A 19,401-nucleotide genomic window follows, 5' to 3' on the forward strand; every position below is an offset into this window, starting at 1 on the left:
GAATGAAATAAACAATTTATACTCTATGATTTTAAATATAAATGCTTACTGTTATATAGCTGATTTGATTCAAAATATCATGATTCTAAAAATTAAAATGGATTAGTGTCATAAATGTATTTTTATATCATATCATACCGAGCTAGTTACACTTTCTCTTATCCATTTTGATGATCCTTCAATTGTCTGTTGTCTAGCCATTTCATCTTCCAAACTTTGATGGGTATAACCGAAAATTGGTGTTTCACATGCGTTCTATGTAATACAAAGAGAAAAAAAAGACAAAAGAAAATCGTGAAACATGTGACGAGTATAAAAAAGTGTTTGAAATTAAATCTATCATACATAGTAACTTTAGTCTTGAAATTATTATTAATTCTATACAGCCTTCAATGTTGATGTTAAGATAGAAGTAACATATAAAACTCTAACTTAATAACCTAAAGCTATAAAGTAACTGGCATGACTCAAAACTGATCAGCTCGAATTGGTTAAAGTAAAAGACTTAGTTCAGCATGACAAAATTATCCTAAAATGTGAGACATATCTTGATTACGAATCGGGAATCAGCACTCACTGTCTTCTTTCACAATAGTTTAGAGCATTTGTGCATACCCGCAATCATATGCTTGATCAGGCCTACAATCCACAGGCCTTACGATGTGAATTATAGCAACTAGACAGTCAGATAGGTATCGATAAGTCCCACTTTTAACCTTACTATCCTGATCTGCAAAGCCCTCATGAGTTTGTTCTAGTTTTTGGACGGACAAATCATTTTTTGTTGGCTTTATATATCTTGTCACTATCACTTATACCCTTTGCTTGTTTTAATACATTCTTGGCGTACGTATGTCTACCTATCTACCTGGTTGCCTTTTCATACTAGTCATAAAAAATTGATTCATACTCAATTAAATTAAGTAGGTCTATCACCTTGCTTGTCGTATGTGTCTGCACAAGTGAATGGCTGAAATGAATGTATTCAAAATGCATTTCGTATTCGACTTTTATTACTTGTACTGTGTGACATGATCGATAGGTAAACCATATTGGGAATTAGATATAATCCATCTTACATCGGGTTCATTCATCATCGTCATCACTCAGTTAGTGAGATACTAGAAAACACATTCTGTAAAACACAAATCTTCCCCTGATTTCATTGATGAATTAGTGTTTTACTCTTGATTTTGTTGGTTGTATATATAATACAGATTCTTATTGGTGGTTCGGCAGACCCATGTTGAATATAATATCAGTGATCTGCATTTGTCATATTTATCAGAATCTTGCCATGAACCAATTTAGTAGATTAAATAATAATAAAAAGTAGATTTATGTTACTAGAAAACCTCCATTTCATAGTTTCCATACTAGTATTGAAACTAATAACATTTGGAGAATATGAAGATACCGAAAGAAATCAAACACTTGTTTTGTCTTCTATTAGGGAACGGTTACACAACATGCATCTATGAGAACTTATAAGATTGGTTCTATGAAATTAGGTTCCTATCATTTGTAGACATTTGTTAACCTAATGCAGTTAAATAATTCAGGAGTGGACAAAAGTTACGGGTAAACCGATAAGAGGAGGTCCATCCTTAAATATGGTTACTAAAGGGTGATCTGAATGATATTCATTCAGTGCAAGTGGTTAATGAATTATATCAGTAGGTCTCGTCATGTTTCCATTCGGTAAATCATTCCAATTACTTACTAATTACGGCAGATAAGTTTTTTGATAAATATTCACCCTAATCTCCATATCCATGTAGATCACTAACACTAGTCCCTATTACAATGAGATTAAAATTATTTTATACCTTTCTTTCGAATTCTTTCCTCCTATATTATATCCTTATACTTAATCTTTCTTTTATACATTACCGATTCATATATGTGCCTGGTCCTACGGTTTAGCTGACTGACTGACTCCAGTAAAATATTTATCAGAAATATGATGACTTTGAAAGAGAATTTTATGAACCGAAGTACTATCACGATGAAGTACTGTCTACCAAAGAACAAGTAAAAATCAAAATAAACAGAGTATCTATTTCTTTTTGACTTGAAGCACCTCCAGTATGACACAATGATATATGGACCATAAGATCTCGCATGATAGTTATCAGTGATTTTGGTCGACTACAACAGCTTATATTTTCCATCTTTATTGTTTAAATAATAACTACTTTCAGTGATTTAAGTCACTTTCATTCAAACCAATTGCTCAAGTTATTTATAAATCCACAACATTTTTGTTGTCATACAAAATTTACATATTTCTAAATATTTTACAGTGACAAGTATTTAATAAATTTGATTTAACAGACATCTAGGGTAATTAGACTGCTATTTTATTGACTAAATTATAAGATCTACTATTATTTAACTAATTCATAATTTCATTTCAGTTGATGTGAATCATTTAAAAAGTACACAACATCTTGTTGTACTTCATTATACTTGACATCTTATCATTATTTTAACAGATAGAAGTTTTTTTTTAAAGAAAGAAAATCAACTTAGCAACAAAAATCTGCCTTATAAGTTGTCTATGAAAGATATAATTCTATTTATATAACCATAGCAACTCATATACAACACACAACAATCTATTCATCGATTAATAAATCAATAAATTTACGATAATATAATGATGAAATAAGATAGCTGTGCCAAATAAATTTTCTCTTTTGTTTTCTTTTTTTTTTGCCTTAGATTTTATTAAAAACATAAAGATATACACTTACTATTATGAATAGGTATACAACTATAAAAGTATTCAATAGACAATACTCTTTCTGTATAATACAATAAATAACTTCTCGTTTTTTTTTAAAAATAAAAAAATAGTAATAAACAATACTTTGTTAATTTTATTAATAATAAGTAGTATATAAGTATTATTAGTGCAAGTTATTCTTTGTCACTAATGCCTACTAATTCATTATTATAAAAGTAACTATGCATATTTTTTTAATGAAAAAAATAAATTAGTTTATATATTCAATATATACACATATGATACAATTATTTTAAGGTTCATTTTAATCTTTACAATTTTTATATTTGTGTTAGTTTAAAAATAATGTATAGGTACTAGTTTAAAAGTAAATATGATGTATGTAAGTGTGGGGTTGATTAGAGGTTGATGTACTTCTTCAGTTGGTATATACATATATTAGTGTATGTTAGTAAGTAACATAGAAATTCCAAAGTATATTTCAATGTGCATAGTTATTTATAGATTGATATATATGAGCTGATTGTATGTATATCGTTCAAACGTTTAACTATAATAATTCACATAATAACAAATATTCGAATTGTTATTATAATGAAAACAGTAATAATAATAATAATAATATAATGGTAATTAACTCCGTCTGGAGCCCCTCTGGGGTTACTGCCGGTCCTAAACCCGGATGAAGGAGGAGGGTTAGGCATGGGGTTAGTGACCCTACCTCGTAATAAACTAACTGACTAAAAAAACGCTAACCAGAAAAAAATTATTCAAACCATTTAAACTCTGCTCTGGGAGTCAGAATGTCTTAAGTAATAATAATTATCGATATGAACTTATTTTCATTCTTGTCAGATATACTTTCTTAAAGTATTAGCGAATTTATTCTCTTGAAAAACTCACTTCGTCTAAAGAAACTATGAATCGGTTTTTGTTTTAGTTTTATTTATTGATCATGTTCTATTTAAGAAGAAAGAATCCGAAACATTCTTTGATTGATTGTAATACATAGTGTGAAATGTATTTGTAAAGGTTAAAAGGAATGTATAAATAGTGTGACCATTCATCAATGTAGTATCTAAATTTCAATTATTCAGCTAAAAATAACCATATATGATAGGTTATTAGAATATATCATAACGTTAATTGCTAAAGAGATTCAAATAATTTGATTTGTTCTACATGAAACCCATCACTATTGTTTGTTTAGATTTGAATTAGTATATCTGATACAAGTTAAAACTGCAATATTCTTCTTTAAATGATGTCCTGTTAGCTAACTCAATATTCGGTTATAATAATCCCTTTTTAATGGATAGTTAGTATTATTCAGATGGAAGTATGTTTGACTGACCAGTATATCATATATTTCACTGACTATGTTGATTTTCAATAATGTGGTGTATATTAAAATTTTAGTTTTACGATACAATAAAGAGTTTATTGGGTTTTTTTCACTAAGAAAAGAAATCTGAGTATTTTAGTTGTAAAAGTTTCTCATACATGTCAATTACAGTTTAAGATAAGAAACTACTGTAATTTATATCACTTATTCACGAGATGTAATGGTTAAATGAATCGTTATTTAATTGTAATAATCGTTGAGTTAACAAAAACCAAACTTAAGAATCAAAGTCAATGAGTTTAGGTTAATTCTTGGTACTTATTCGTCGTATAAATGTCAAATAATGAGCTACTGTTTTATGATTCTATCAATACCCCATTTTCTGATACATATTTTCTTGTAAACATCCATCTTGTGACCTTTGATTTGATCCTACATGGTGAATTTGAAGTATCTCTTTAAGTTTCAAAGTCTAAAAGATGAATCATTAAGAAATAATTTACTTGAAAAAAAGTAAACATGTATTTATCAGAAAGGGAATTTGTGAATATTATAGTAATTTAACAGCTGAGTTCATGAGTTAATTGAAGCTAGACCATCATAGAAAATCTGGAAGCACTGGATGGTCGTTTCGTCCTAGGATGGAACTCCTCAGCAGTGCGCATTCACGATCCCGCCCCCCCCACGAGATTCGAACCCAGGACCTATCAATCTCGCGCTCAATTTGTAAACCACTGAGCGGCATTCAACGATTTTGATGTCTAACTTCAATCAATCCATGAAACTAAGCCACCATCTACCACTGTATTTTATAATGCAATGGAATCTTTAATTCTGAAATACGAGACGTAAATTTATAAAATAACCAAAGACTGTCATGAAAACTTTGAAAAGTCAATACATTAGAGAACTATTTTTACTTCATAAACTATTAAGTACAGTTAATAATATAATGTAGATACCAGACAGTATAGTTTAGCTAGGTAAATTTAAACTTCTGTCTATGCTTTTCAAAACCTTTATACTATTAATGCACAGTTAATTTCATATTACCTAAATTTATATCTATATGCGAAATATTAATTTCCTGATACTTAACAATATGACCCATTAATTATTATTCATTCTTTCATAGACTAATTTTTTATTACACTAAATATACAAGTTGAAAGAATTGTTTCTATTACATAACTGTTTTCTTTAGAGTGAGATCTAATAGTTTACTTACCAAATGTAAATTTCAAACTACCTTTTTTTTCAAATATCAGATGAAAAAGTTTTATTCTGTTTCTGTTTTTTTTTCTGGAACGTTTCCTGAAAATTCTCTCATTAGTGACATAAGAATGTTCTCCTGGACAATATTGAACATTCCGCCAAAGATTCCTGTGCTTATTCTTCTTCTTCTTCTTCTTCTTTATAACTCATCTTTTTTTTCTTAGTCAAAGTTAAATTTCATTCACTTAAATGAACTGAAAAGAGTTACTTTTATTATTGTTCTCTGTCAATATATTTATAACATGTGTACTTCATTTTCTGACTATTATTATTATTACCATTATTATTATTATTATTATTACCACTACTATTATTATTATCATTAACTAACTTCATTGTTTGACATAAAGGTCAAACAATATTTGTTTTGTGATGAATGATAGTAATTAACATTAGTTTTAAATAGCAAAGAAAAAATTCATTTTAATTGAAATGATTGTTAGATTCAATAAATTTCTTAATGTTCTTTTTTTTCATTTTGTTCAGAAACGGTAACAAAACCAAATTCATAGTTTCTTCTCTTATGAATGATTTTTTTTTGCTTTTCAACAAAATGTACTATAGATAAAGAATAATTGAATATTTGTATAAATCGTATCATATTAGATACTTCACCTCATTGCACAACCAGGCAGCTATCAGGACTTTATAGCTAAATGGATAACGCTATAGTGTTTCAAGTGAACGGTACTGGGTTCGAGTTCAAGAGTGAATATCAGCTCTCAGGTGTAGGTGCATCCATTTTACTTACTCACTTACTTACGCCCGTTACTCCCAATGGAGCATAGGCCATCGACCAGCATTCGCCAACCCACTCTGTCCTGGGTCTTCCTTTCTAGTCCCATCCAATTTTTGCTCATTTTTCGTATGTCTGCCTCCATTTCTCGGCGTAATGTGTTCTTTCGTCTTTCTCTCCTCCTCCTTTGGCCTTGAGGATTCCATGTGATGGCTTGCCTTGTGACGCAGTTGGGTGCTTTCCTCAATATGTGTCCTATCCACTTCCAGTGCTTCTTCCTAATTTCTTCCTCTGCTGGGATCTGGTTTGTTCTCTCCCACAGTAGGTTGTTGCTAATAGTGTCTGGCCAATGGATCTGAAGTATTTTGCGTAGACAGCTGTTAATAAACACCTGTATTTTCTGGATGATGGCTTTCGTAGTTCTCCAGGTTTCCGTCCCATACAGTAGAACTGTCTTGACATTGATATTCAAAATCCTGACCTTGGCGTTGATTAACAGTTGTTTTGAGTTCCAGATGCCCTTCAATTGTAAATATACTCCTGCTTTACCGATCTGCGCTTTCACATCTGCATCAGATTAACCATGTTCGTCAATGACAAGTCCTAAATAGGACGAAATGCGCATCAAACTGGATTCCACTGTTAGCCACTATCTATCTTTGTTTATAAAGTCTACAACTATAGTTATACAACTACTAAATTTCATCAATGTGAATCTATACAAATTGATACTATTTACCATTGTTAAATGTTGCATAAAAGTAACCTCAGAATCATCAGTTAGATTTGCATGTGAAAAATGTTTTTTTATCATCTAATGTGAAGATTTATATCTTTTAAGACTTTAGTCAATATTATATAATTGTAGTTAATTACATATTATTTAACATAAATCATTGATCTTTATAGATATGAACTATATTATAAAAAATAATCATCAAATATAAGTCACTTTGATGCTGAATGGTTTCTACTACTCATAAAATAATCAATCAAAATTCATTTTAATTATTTACAGTATGAAATCATATACAAACAACTATATTACTAATAATGAATAAAGTCCATAATCCAACGTATCAAATAATCCAAACAGATTCGAGATCATCTTTTTGTGAGCATAGCATGAAACAATAAGAATGTGATATGTGAATGAATGAGATGAATAGTTGCTTAAGGCTTTTATTATGTTATACTACACTTTGCACAAATAATATGCAATCCAAGTTTACAAATTCTGCTAAATGTTTTATTTTCCTTCTTTGAATTCTATCGCGATTTACATTTTATATATGAAGTAAATTCAGTAAATTCAAGAATCATTATAAAATTGTTTACCAGGAAATGACAACTCCATTTACTAATAAGAATAAGTCTTTTTTGTAGTATGAATTCTATTTAGGAATGGGAAGTGGTTATATTTCTATATGAGATGAATCATAGATGTTAGTCAATGAGTTGTTTTAAATGAAGATTCATTAGAATATGACCTAAATCATTATAAAGTTTATTTCCATTTATGGTAGAGGGATTTAGCATGTATTCTTGTTATTGTGAAACGTGTTTTATGGACCATTGATTCGTTTATTTACTTACAAGATATACATCTGATTTTTATGAATGAACTACTGATATTCTTAGATTAAATATTATTGAAATACAAAAGAAAGATTTATACACATATACTATTATCAATATCTAATAGATTAGCCAAGTTATGACTAACAAGCGACTAGAAAGTTAAAGATCTCGGACCAATAATCTACAAGTTAAGCGTTAGTATAAGAAATCAAACGTCTTGAGTTCAATTCCCGCCTGCGAGATTATGAATGCAAAAGAATTTATTACTGAACTTGTTTTCTATGTACAGCTTCTAAGATGAGTAGCATGTAGCTTATCAGATTGCATAATAAAAGAATTAAAATATTTATTCTGATAGTATAGTATGTACAGTTTTTATAAAAATTAGTTTAGTCAATTAAGTGTTAATTAAACGAATAACATTCATTTGTAAATCATTCGTATGCAATAGACTGTATAAGAAACAAAGTGTTAACGATGATTGTCCGATCTCTATAAAGTACAAAAAGAATAAAGTTGTATAAACTAAATTCATAAAATTCAAATAATCCCCCTGAATAATTTTAATCAGTAATTGAAAGGATATGAACAATCACTTTCTTAAAATATCATTGTTGTATCCCGATGAGAATAATGAATGTTAATTTTTGGGATCCATTTATGGGCCAATATTATGAGTATATTTTTATCGTATAATTGTTATGTAACTAAACTGTTCATATTCATGCCCCTCTTATTATGAGCTATATTTTGACCTATGAACTATTATTATACGATTTACCATTCATGAACTATTCCCTGTCTGTTAATCGCTACCTCCCTCATTCACAGCCACATCTGGCTAATTCTTGTACAAATGTTGTTTCGTATTATATTGTTACGTTGTGGTCGGTTTGATTGGTATATAAACTCAGTATGCATGAAATATAATGATTCATATCTCAGAGGCTGAGATTTGCGTTCTGGACTTAACTGGCTGGGCTAGGCGAAAAGCAGAATCAATCAGAACTCTAGGTTGTTCTCACGTGTTTTACGCGTCTTTGGTCCGATCGATAATTCGCTGCCGTCGAATCTTCAGTCACAGTTATAACAATCATGTTACTGAATTCATTATTTTGATATCTTTTTTTGGTACTATGTTTACTTTTCTTTTGATATTCCTTAACATAGTTACATAATAATCAGTAATTATGAAGTAGATCCGTTACATCCTAATTTCATCCAAAATCTTCTCATTGAACAGAATAAAACCCTTATTATGCAAATAGTTGTTAACAGATACATATATTCAAATCAAATTTTAGTGCTCTATTGACCAGTCTAAATAAGATATAAGCAACTCTTACTATACTATTGATTAGCTAATTTTATTAAATACTGAATTTTATTCATTTAAATAAGAAACATGAATAGAAACTAAACTAAATAATTAAACTATTTTCGTGGAAATATTTAGCTACTGATATTACTACTAGTTTGTACACAGGTATATATATGAATATGTATGTTTTTCAGACTAAAGTTTTGCACCGAAACTTTCTCAAACATATCTCATTTATTCACACTGGGGTGTAATTTTAAGTATTGAAAACCAATTTAAGTACCTTTGCTAAAAATACTATCTTTTTAAAAAAAATATCCAGCCCAATTAAAATTACATCGGTTACAGATATCTTTTACATTTCTAATCAGTACACAAAACTGACAAATATTTGTTTTGGAATAATGTAAAGTGTATCTGAATGTTCAATCATATGATCAAAAAGTAAAAAAAAAAACAGGTAAATTACATTTTGTAAGCCAGTTTAATTATTGACATTGTTCATGAACTACTATCATTGAGACAATTTATTTGTTAAATTACTCACATTTATATATATTACAAGAACGTTGCTGTAGTTGTGAATAAATAGTTTCATAGTAGTTAGGCACCGAGTTAATGTAAGATAATAATAAGAAAAAATTATATTCATAAACATCTCAGTGATTGAATCTAACGTAAATTCAACATTTCACTCGATACTCTTGATGTTTGATGATATTTCTTTTAAAAAACTTGTACCAGTTTGTTAAAAGGAAGGTTGAATTTATTTAAAGTTCAATCTCTGTGATTTTTACAACTAATAACTTCTCACCTTAATGTCTTTTTAAATATTACGTTTACATAATCCATTGTTGTACTAGTACAACACTAGTGGTAATCAGGAAGATAATTAGACAAAAGTTACTTGGTTGTAAAAATAGTGGATTATTCATTAAAACTACTAAGAAAGTAATAAACCTAATATTTCATACTGTGTAATGAATGAAAACTTAGGTTGGGATAAATAAACTTATGGTAAAACAGACTCTCTTGGTAAAAGATGAGAACCATACTATGTTAACTTCACATCCTGTATGATTCTTTAGATTCACAATTGCTTCCTAATTCTTTTTCTGTTTTCTTTAAGTCAACCTTCATAGCTTTCTGTTGCCATGTTTTTAAATTTCGATTGGTGTTACATACTAATTATATCTGTCGACATAAGTAACATACACCACACTGTACTAAACAAGTACTACTTGTAGAAAAATCTTTTCTCTAGACGAGCAGTACTATAGATATAATTACAAAACGTTTCTAAACTATGAATGTTAAGTGAGCATTTTTCGTAAATGATATTTCATAGTTTTTACTTCTAATGTTAGCTTTTTAAATAATCGTGAATTATATAAAAGATCAAAGATTCTTTAAAAATGATTTTTAAAAAAACTTGATCGATATAATTCGATCAGAACCTAGAAAGATCTGATACCATATGATCAATAAACTTATGATTATTTATTAAAAGTTAACATCAACGACTTATCCATAAACTACTATCATTTCGTTTCAACTACTACATCATTTATCTTAGTTGAAATGAATAATACAGGATATGTTATTTCCAACTTATTTCTTAATATCATGACTTTGTAACGAACGTATATTTCTTCACTTCTTTGTTTTCAAAAGAAAAGATCTAATCAGAGTTTTATTAGAATCAATTATCGTTTTTAATAAAAGATAACCTTTTATTCATTGAAATAAATCAATTTTGTGTACTTTTATTTAGAGAGAAGGGGGTTAAGAAAATAGACCACCTTCATTTGAACGTTTTATTTCATTGAATCAAGATCAAACCTTTGCCTTAATCAATTTGTTTGTTTGTTTGTTTGTTTTTTTTTGAAAAAAAATAAGAACTCAGTTTTTGTCCTTAATATTAGAAAACAAAACCACCAGTTAATTCATTAAATTGTCATATCATTCGTTGGAATCTGTATTAAAAGTTTATTATTAAATATTTATAAACAATAATTAAATAAATAAAGATAGTTAGTAATTTAGTACAGAATAATTTACACACACCGGCAAAAAAATCATTGAATTGTTGGTTCTTAGAATATACATTGATTCAAAAGAAGAAATATTAGACAATTATTCTTCAGTGAATTTCAATAACTATACTCTTATATAATATATTAACTCCGCTTGGAGTCCCCTCCGGGAGCTACTGCCAGTCCCAAGCCCGGATAAAGGAGGAGGGTTGGGCATGAGGGACTACGAAAGCCAACGTCCAGAAGATACAGGTGTTTATTAACAGCTGTCTACGCAAAATACTTCAGATCCATTGGCCAGACACTATTAGCAACAACCTACTGTGGGAGAGAACAAACCAGATCCCAGCGGAGGAAGAAATCAGGAAGAAGCGCTGGAAGTGGATAGGACACATATTGAGGAAAGCACCCAACTGCGTCACAAGACAAGATATCACATGGAATCCTCAAGGCCAAAGGAGGAGGAGAGAAAGACGAAAGAACACATTACGCCGAGAAATGGAGGCAGACATACGAAAAATGAGCAAGAATTGGATGGGACTAGAAAGGAAGACCCAGGACAGAGTGGGTTGGCGAATGCTGGTCGATGGCCTATGCTCCATTGGGAGTAACAGGCGTAAGTAAGCAGATGAGTATATAATATATTCGGAGAACTAAAGATTTATGCGATATTATGTAATGAATGAAAACTTAGATGGGAAAACAAAATTACGAAGTCTCTTAGTAAAAGATGAGAATCATACATTGTTAACTACATTTGCAAATTTCACATCCTGTATGATTCTTTCAATTCACAATTCCTTTTCAATTCCGTTTCTGTTTTCTTCAAGTCAACTTTCATAGTCTTTTGCTGCCGAGTTTTCAAATTCCGATTGGTGTTACATACTATTTATATCTGCTGAAAAAATATTTATTACCTATCACGATTTCATTACATCATACTAAATTGGAAATAATCTAAACTTCCATTGAGATTATTACAAGGCATAAATAGACGATATTACAGTTTAAAAGATGCTAGTGTGATGTGGGTTACTTAAACCCACATAAGTAGTATATAACGGTGGTCAGGTATAGAATGTATTTCAGTAGAAGATCAATAAGGAAAGAACGGAAACGGAACGCAATTGGTATGAGCATGCATGCACAATGAAATCTGAGACAATCAACTGATATTTGTAAAAGGAATAGTCAAGTTTGAGATGATGGATTGATATTTTGCAAACTAACGACTTACTATATGGTTCTCATATTTTAGTGAGATGTTCTGTAATTTCATGTCAAATACATTCGATTGTGCCCACTCCCGTTCTTGTTCACTACAGTAGCAGTGTGTGTAATTGATGAATTATAAACCATAATTTACCAACTATTGAGTTTTCTGTAGAATTTCATTGATTTTCTTCGGTTAATTTAATTTTTATTGTAGATTACAATAAAGCCTTAACGATAAGTTATTTTAGTGATTTTTGATTTCATTTGATCACTTTGTGATTGTTGCAAATAAGAATTATTTAGTAATCACTATATGTGACATCTCTTATAACAGAATTCCCTTAGTGGATGATTAGTTATACTATCTAATCAAATGTTTAATCGTAATTTTGTAGATATACATTAACGATTAGCGATTGGAACACTTCAAATGAAATATTTCTCACCATTAAGTAGAGAAATTAACTTTAGTAAATAACCCTAATAGAACAAAAATTCTGAGATTGTAATTCCCACTTACACTTAAATTCATTGATCAGAAAAATTTAGTAAACTATGAATAACTATTTTTTGAAAATACTGAGTAAAGAATTAAAGTCAGTTAAAATTCTTAGAAGGGGTTTTATGGAGTTTTATACATTAGCACAGTTGAATGCCGGCTCAGTGGTCTAGTTGGTTAAGCGCCTGGCGCGAGGCTGATAGGTTCTGGGTTCGAATCTCGTGGGGGATAGGATCGTGGATGCGCACTGCTGAGGGGTCCCATACTAGGACGAAACGGCCGTCCAGTGCTTCCAGGTTTTCCATGGTGGTCTAGCTTCAATTGACTCATGATTAGGATCAGTGAAATTTCAGTTAAAATTACTAGAAATACTATACAATGTCGTAAATTAAACTTTTATGCTTAAAGTTATCAAATGTTTCACACTTGTAGCGTCGGTTACAATGTTAAGTCTATATACCATATACTAGCTTCTGTACAGGCCAATTTATCCATTCTTCTTCAGTCACGTTTTGACCTTGGCAATTATTTACTTATTAATCTTGAGTTTTTTTATATGAGTGTATTTGTATACACTTCTCATTTTTGTCTGGTTATATATATTGATTAACGCTTGATTAAATCGAGTTGGCTTACACGCCTTCTCCACTGCACGTCATTTCAATTCACTCCCTTCTCATCGCTTTATCCCTCTGATTGTTTGTTTAAATCAATGAGTGTACAAATTATACTCATTCAAAAATCCATTCTCGTATTTGACTTATTTAATTCCTCTATACACTAACGCGAATTAAGTCGATGATTATAGACGATGATAGGCGACATAGGTATTTCAATAACATTCATATGATCCAATCGGAGTCAGATCCCAGACCACTAAACATTATAGTAACAGATATTCATAAGCAAAAATGGCTTTCGTTTCTGTATAAAATTTAGACTTTTTTACTACATTTTGTTGTAAACTTTCTTTTCATATAGTACAAGATAGGTTTAATGAAAGTAAACAGAAGGGGAACTTTAAAAAGACCAAATTTGTGTTCATGCGATGTTTACATTATATTGAAACAAAAATAATCTATGAATCGGTTAATGATGTTATTGTTTTAGTATTTAATCTGTTAATAAAATGATTTCAGTATTCGATGATTGAGACATTTTATATCAAAACTTCCTCACACTTCATAAATACTCATGAAACAGTAAGGGTTTAGTCAAATAGTGAGGATAAACATCTCTTTTCATTTAGTCAACATAAAATTGAATGATTTATGTTATTCAGAAGAAATCAGGTTTATACTTCTGTCTTAGGTCTGAAACCCAGAACTTGAACTTTTTTTCACCACAGTTTTTATTATGAATAATTTATCGGATTCTGCGTCGATTTGACTTTTATAAGTTCACTGAAGGATGTAAAGTCTCTTGGAATTCTAACCTGAGATACAATGTCGCTTCTCAAACTCCTTGTTCTAAATAACTTCTTAGTTAATGTTAGTACATTTAACTTGGAGACTGGTGAATTTATCTTCAGACATCTAAATGCTCTCCATTTTTAATGTAATTACGAAGTCAAAATATATAGTTCAGTATACTGTTAGCTAATAATATACACTTATCTTTTGACTAAGACTGGATGTGTGATTTTATGACGACAGTAACTGAATAAAACTGGGACAAAACATTCATGATCCAATTTTCGATACTTGATAATGAGCTATTACATTCTTGGATAAAAAACAATGGGTGGAATAAAAGCCATGGTCATTTTAGCTAATAAGTTAATGTGTTTAGTCAACAGAATTCTCATTCTGAATTTATTGTATCGAATTATCTCATAATCCAAATTTATTTATCTCCTCTTATTCATCATTTTCGTGGATAAAACACAAAACCGTCTACTAATCAAACCTTCTTCAATCCAATTGTAACAACATTGTTCTGAGATTAAAAGTTTTATCAGAAAGAGGTCTTTGTGGTGTTTGTAGTAATTTAATAGTTGAGATCATGAGTCGATTAAAGCTAGACCATCATGGAAAACCTGGAAGCACTGGACGGCCGTTTCGTCCTAATATGGGACTCCTCAACAGTGCGCACTACATTTTAAACTTTTATGTAGCAAAATCTATTACTTATAAACACTGAATTTCACTCTTTGACACATTTTATTCTGTTTTCTTATTTAAATTTTAACTGAACATCACTGAAAACTATCTAAAAACCTACTTAAAATTACCCTATAAATGGCAGTTTTTCACTTGTTTTTGATTACATAGTAGAGCTCATTTAAAATAAATGGAAACGATAAATAATTTTTTGTGGGATGATATTGCTATGTGATATGAAAATAGTGACCAAAGAAGTAAAGCTTGAGCAATTCACTCAGAGAATGATTGAATTACGTACATTAATATACTATTACAAGGTAATCTCATTTACCGTGATAGTAATATTTCAGTCAAAAGAAATAAAACTCAATTGAGACAAACACTGTAGATTCTTCCTTTGCAACTTATAACTGATTTGGTTGTTAATGTAACTAATCAATAAATATGTTTTACAACTTTAATATATTTATGAAGGTTTAGACAATCAAATAGACTACAACTGAACTCTTTAATAATATACTATTCTGTGTGTTACATTAAACCTTTTATGAAATAGATATAAATTCATTTCTTTTAAAAGTAATGATATCCGTTGAATTTTCCAAGTACTTTTTATTATATCCAAGATATGGGAGTAAAAGATGGTAAGGATATTCTGTAAGTCGTAAGCCAAGAGAAACCTAGCATATATATAAATTAGTTCAAATTGCCACACCACATCTGTGCAGTTAGATGCCAAAATTAGTGGAGGTAGTAACTATTATACTGTTGGTAGAAAAAAATTAAGTATAAAAGATGTAATTCGGGAAAAAATATACTTATTAAGATGATCAGAGGAGTTTTGATTTAGAAGAAGACGAAAATTGGATGCACCTTATCTATTGTGAATGATTCTATTCCATGTCATCAAAAGTGTTTAACTGATGCTTATAAGATCTTAATCAATTAACACTTAAAATTGTATATAATAGATAGAATACTTAGTTTGATATTGATCAAATCGACACCTTCAGTTTAGGGTGGTAAACAGATTCGCTATCAAACATTTAATTAAAAATGCTGATTATTTTACTGAAGCAGGAACTACTTGTATTGTAGTGTAGGAAGTCTTTAACGGAATCAAGAAAATTTTGATCAGCAGTGATGATAATTACTAAGAATACCCATAGTCCTATACTCGTAGAAAAACTAGTAAATAGAGATCCAAAGATAAAAATAATACAGTGATGAATCCAAATAGAGAGGGAAGGATAAATTATCCGAAATATGGTTACTGAATCATGGATGTAGTTATAGGTTGTTGAGTTGTATATCACCTATTCGGAATAAATTTTAACAAATGAAAACAGATTCATGTACTTTGAAAAAAGTAAACTGTATGAAGCATTGATAATTCATATGATGAATGGAAAATGGTATGCTGTAATGTAAATCATAACACAGATATGAGAGATTTTAGCTGATTAAGACTATAATTGATAAATAAGGATGAAAATCAAATTAAATATATACGCTGATAAAAAGTGAACAGTTGTTCATTCCTGATAGTTTTAAGAGACCTTTATTGTGTTGAAATCATTGTAATGTTTAGAAACGTTGTACGTCAGATAGTAAAGAACGGAGTTTTTGATTTGGGGTTGCTCAGACGTGGACACCCATCTTTCGATACATAAACTTTCCATATATATATATATATATATATATATATATATATATATATATATATATATATATATATATATGGCTAAACTCCTAAAAATGTTACTGTAAATAAGCGAATCAGAAACCATTTGTTAGAAAATTATCGGGGAAAAAATCGGCCATTAATTGACCAATGGGAATTGTTACAATTCAAATATAAGATACCCATCTTGTCATAAAATGAATGAAGTTACTTAAAACCATGATGTTTGTTTATGGTAATTTACATTATGAATATTTACCTATTTGTCATCTATGTAAGTTTAGTCTTATTTCAATTCATAAAATCTTTATAGACAAAATAAATGCTGGAAACTATAGGTTTAATATACATGATTTATTCTAAATATAAAGAAATTTCCATTCGATTACAATTAATGGGTAAAAAGTAAAACAGTTTTAATATCTTAATTATCTTCATTACAACATCCCAGTTTTCTAAAAAAAAAAACATTTTTTCCTCTTTTCAAAGTTGAAGTGCCATATGTGACATATAATGGAAAAGTTGACCTTTAAGCTACTCTTAGTATTTGTATTGCTTCAAATATAATTCAAGAATTTTCATAAGTAGTATGAATCATCTCGAGATAACACATAGTTTAGCGAAAGTACCTAATTTAAGTGTCACAATGTGTTGAAAATACTTTAGTATTAAATGCTTGTAATTTTCCATTGTTTTTAGTCTGAACTACTATTGATTATTTTATGTTACCGTTTGTACATTCTAAGAGTATTGATTTAATAAAAGTTTGTACAGACAACTTGATAAGGAACTTTGCCCTGTTACTTTAAGTATCAATAGTTTGTTCACTATATAGAAGGTAATCATGTAAATTCTTTGATGAGTATCATAAAATATGTATATTATCAATCGAAATTCTATTTCAAATTTATATATATATATATATATATATATATATATATATATATATAGTTATATAATAGTAGTTAATAAATAATAACTCACTTCAAGATTTTTGAGATAATCCGACAACTGAACTGTTTCAATACCAGCTTGACTAGTCATTGTATTGTGTTGTGATTGAGAAAAGTTGAACGACTATTGTAATCTCAATGATTTGAGGTCACCAAAAAGGTATTAATTCAGTTGACAGATATTGTTGTTTTAATATTTTAGATTTCGTGTGTATTGTTTTCAGATTAAAAGGATAAACTTGATAGTTTTCAAAAATTACACAATAAATGATTCAAAGATAAAGTTTTTTGTTTGTTTGTTGTCTTTTGAAAATTGTTGAAGTAGATTTCTTCAATTATTATAGAGGAAGAACAAAACAAATTTGAAATTTCCTCATCTTCAATGAACTATAAATGTTTATATTATAATAAATATGTTTATTTATATACTCATAGAAATTTGTAAGGGTACATGTATAGGTGAATAGATTTACACACACATACACACACAGAGAGAGATAGCAATCAAAATATATACTTCTAAACAAGTATAACGAAATAATAACAGTAATTTCAATTTCTGTTCTCTAAATCAACTTTGACATAAAGAAGATAAATACTGATGAATGTTCAGCCAAGATAGTCTGTATGATCTGAGGTGAAATTTTTTAGTTTCTATGTGTAATGTATAATGTGTATGAGCACAGTAATTATTATTCTTATTATTATTAGCAGTAGTAATAATAATAATTCGAGTAGAATTCTAAAGTATACTAATAATCAATCAACGCAATGAAAACGAAAATATAACCGAATTAGATAATGCGTTGCTCAATCTAATTGTTAACTTATAACTATTGAGAATATATGGATTACATAAAAATAAGAAATTGAACTAGTGTTTATGACTGGATGAGTTAGAATTACACAAATTTCACTAATAAACCAATCAATTACTTAGAAACACACTAATTTTGTTTCTCATTTTTCTCTTCATTAGTGTTGTTTTGTGAATGTTTTAAAAAGAAGAAAAAAAATCAAAACGTTTTGTGCTAGTTGGATAAAATTATAATCGATAAGAGAAATTTCATTTTACTATAGACATATGATACAATGAAACAAACTCAATTGTATACAACGAAAAGTTTGCATACGTTCGTTATGTGTTTGTGCGTGTGTGTGTGTGTGTGTGCAAATTGTGCAAATACTTCATATACCTACACATACAGGCCTACACATACAAATGAGGTGCATAACAAATTTATTCAAGATACTATGCAGTTATGAGTAAACGTTTGTTTGATTATGAAAAATACTTTACTTCATTGATTTGCAAGTTTCAAAAAAAAAGTTTTCTTTTCCGACAGTTTCATTCTTTTGTCCTGGTGTATATGTTTATATAGTAACTTACAAACTGCACTGAATAATAAGACAGTTAACTTTGGCACATATAGTCACTTTTTTTTTCTTGAAACATTATCGTGTAAATTTACATAGTTTGTATATCATACAATTGTAATAGATTGTGCATCTATAGTTATGTGCCTAATGGTAGTGTAATATTTGTATTGTTCTGAATACAGGTTCAGTAGTAAGACAGTAATGATATAGATTTGAGTTGTAAATCTGAATTATGATCTGAATTCATAGGTTTTTGGACTTGTAAATAAGTAGGTATATACATAGGTACAGATCTATACTCAGCAAAACACTAAGTCTGGGGTCAATAGTGAAAAAAATTAGCATACACTGATTCAGTTCATTGATTATTACATTTTCATTGAAGAAATGCATAAAATTTTAAACAAATTATTTGTAGGCTTTATGTTATTGTCTATCTTTCTTAGTTCAATTTTCATATGCTAGTTTATATCGGTTACTGATTTATATTTTATTGCTTAACTATACAAAAGTGTGATA

At 29.2% G+C, this 19,401-nt stretch overlaps 1 protein-coding gene across 2 annotated transcripts in view; it reads right to left on the minus strand.

The window, feature by feature from the left end:
- MUC22 (Muc22p) overlaps window positions 1-18,382 on the minus strand; it is a gene marked incomplete at its 3' end in the record, with an annotated part of 85,551 nt that extends 67,169 nt beyond the window's left edge. For both annotated transcript variants that reach the window (XM_035732314.2, XM_051214435.1), the window contains exons 1-3: window positions 17,534-18,382; window positions 139-255; window positions 50-85 (exon numbers count right to left, since the gene is read on the minus strand). In XM_035732314.2, coding sequence (XP_035587622.2) covers window positions 50-85; window positions 139-255; window positions 17,534-17,593 — 213 coding nt within the window. In that variant the 5' untranslated portion in view covers window positions 17,594-18,382. The remainder of the gene's footprint in view (window positions 1-49; window positions 86-138; window positions 256-17,533) is intronic.
- Window positions 18,383-19,401: the final 1,019 nt, after the last annotated feature.

The sequence above is a fragment of the Schistosoma haematobium genome, chromosome 2, assembly GCF_000699445.3.
Source record: "Schistosoma haematobium chromosome 2, whole genome shotgun sequence".
Lineage (NCBI taxonomy): Eukaryota > Metazoa > Platyhelminthes > Trematoda > Strigeidida > Schistosomatidae > Schistosoma > Schistosoma haematobium.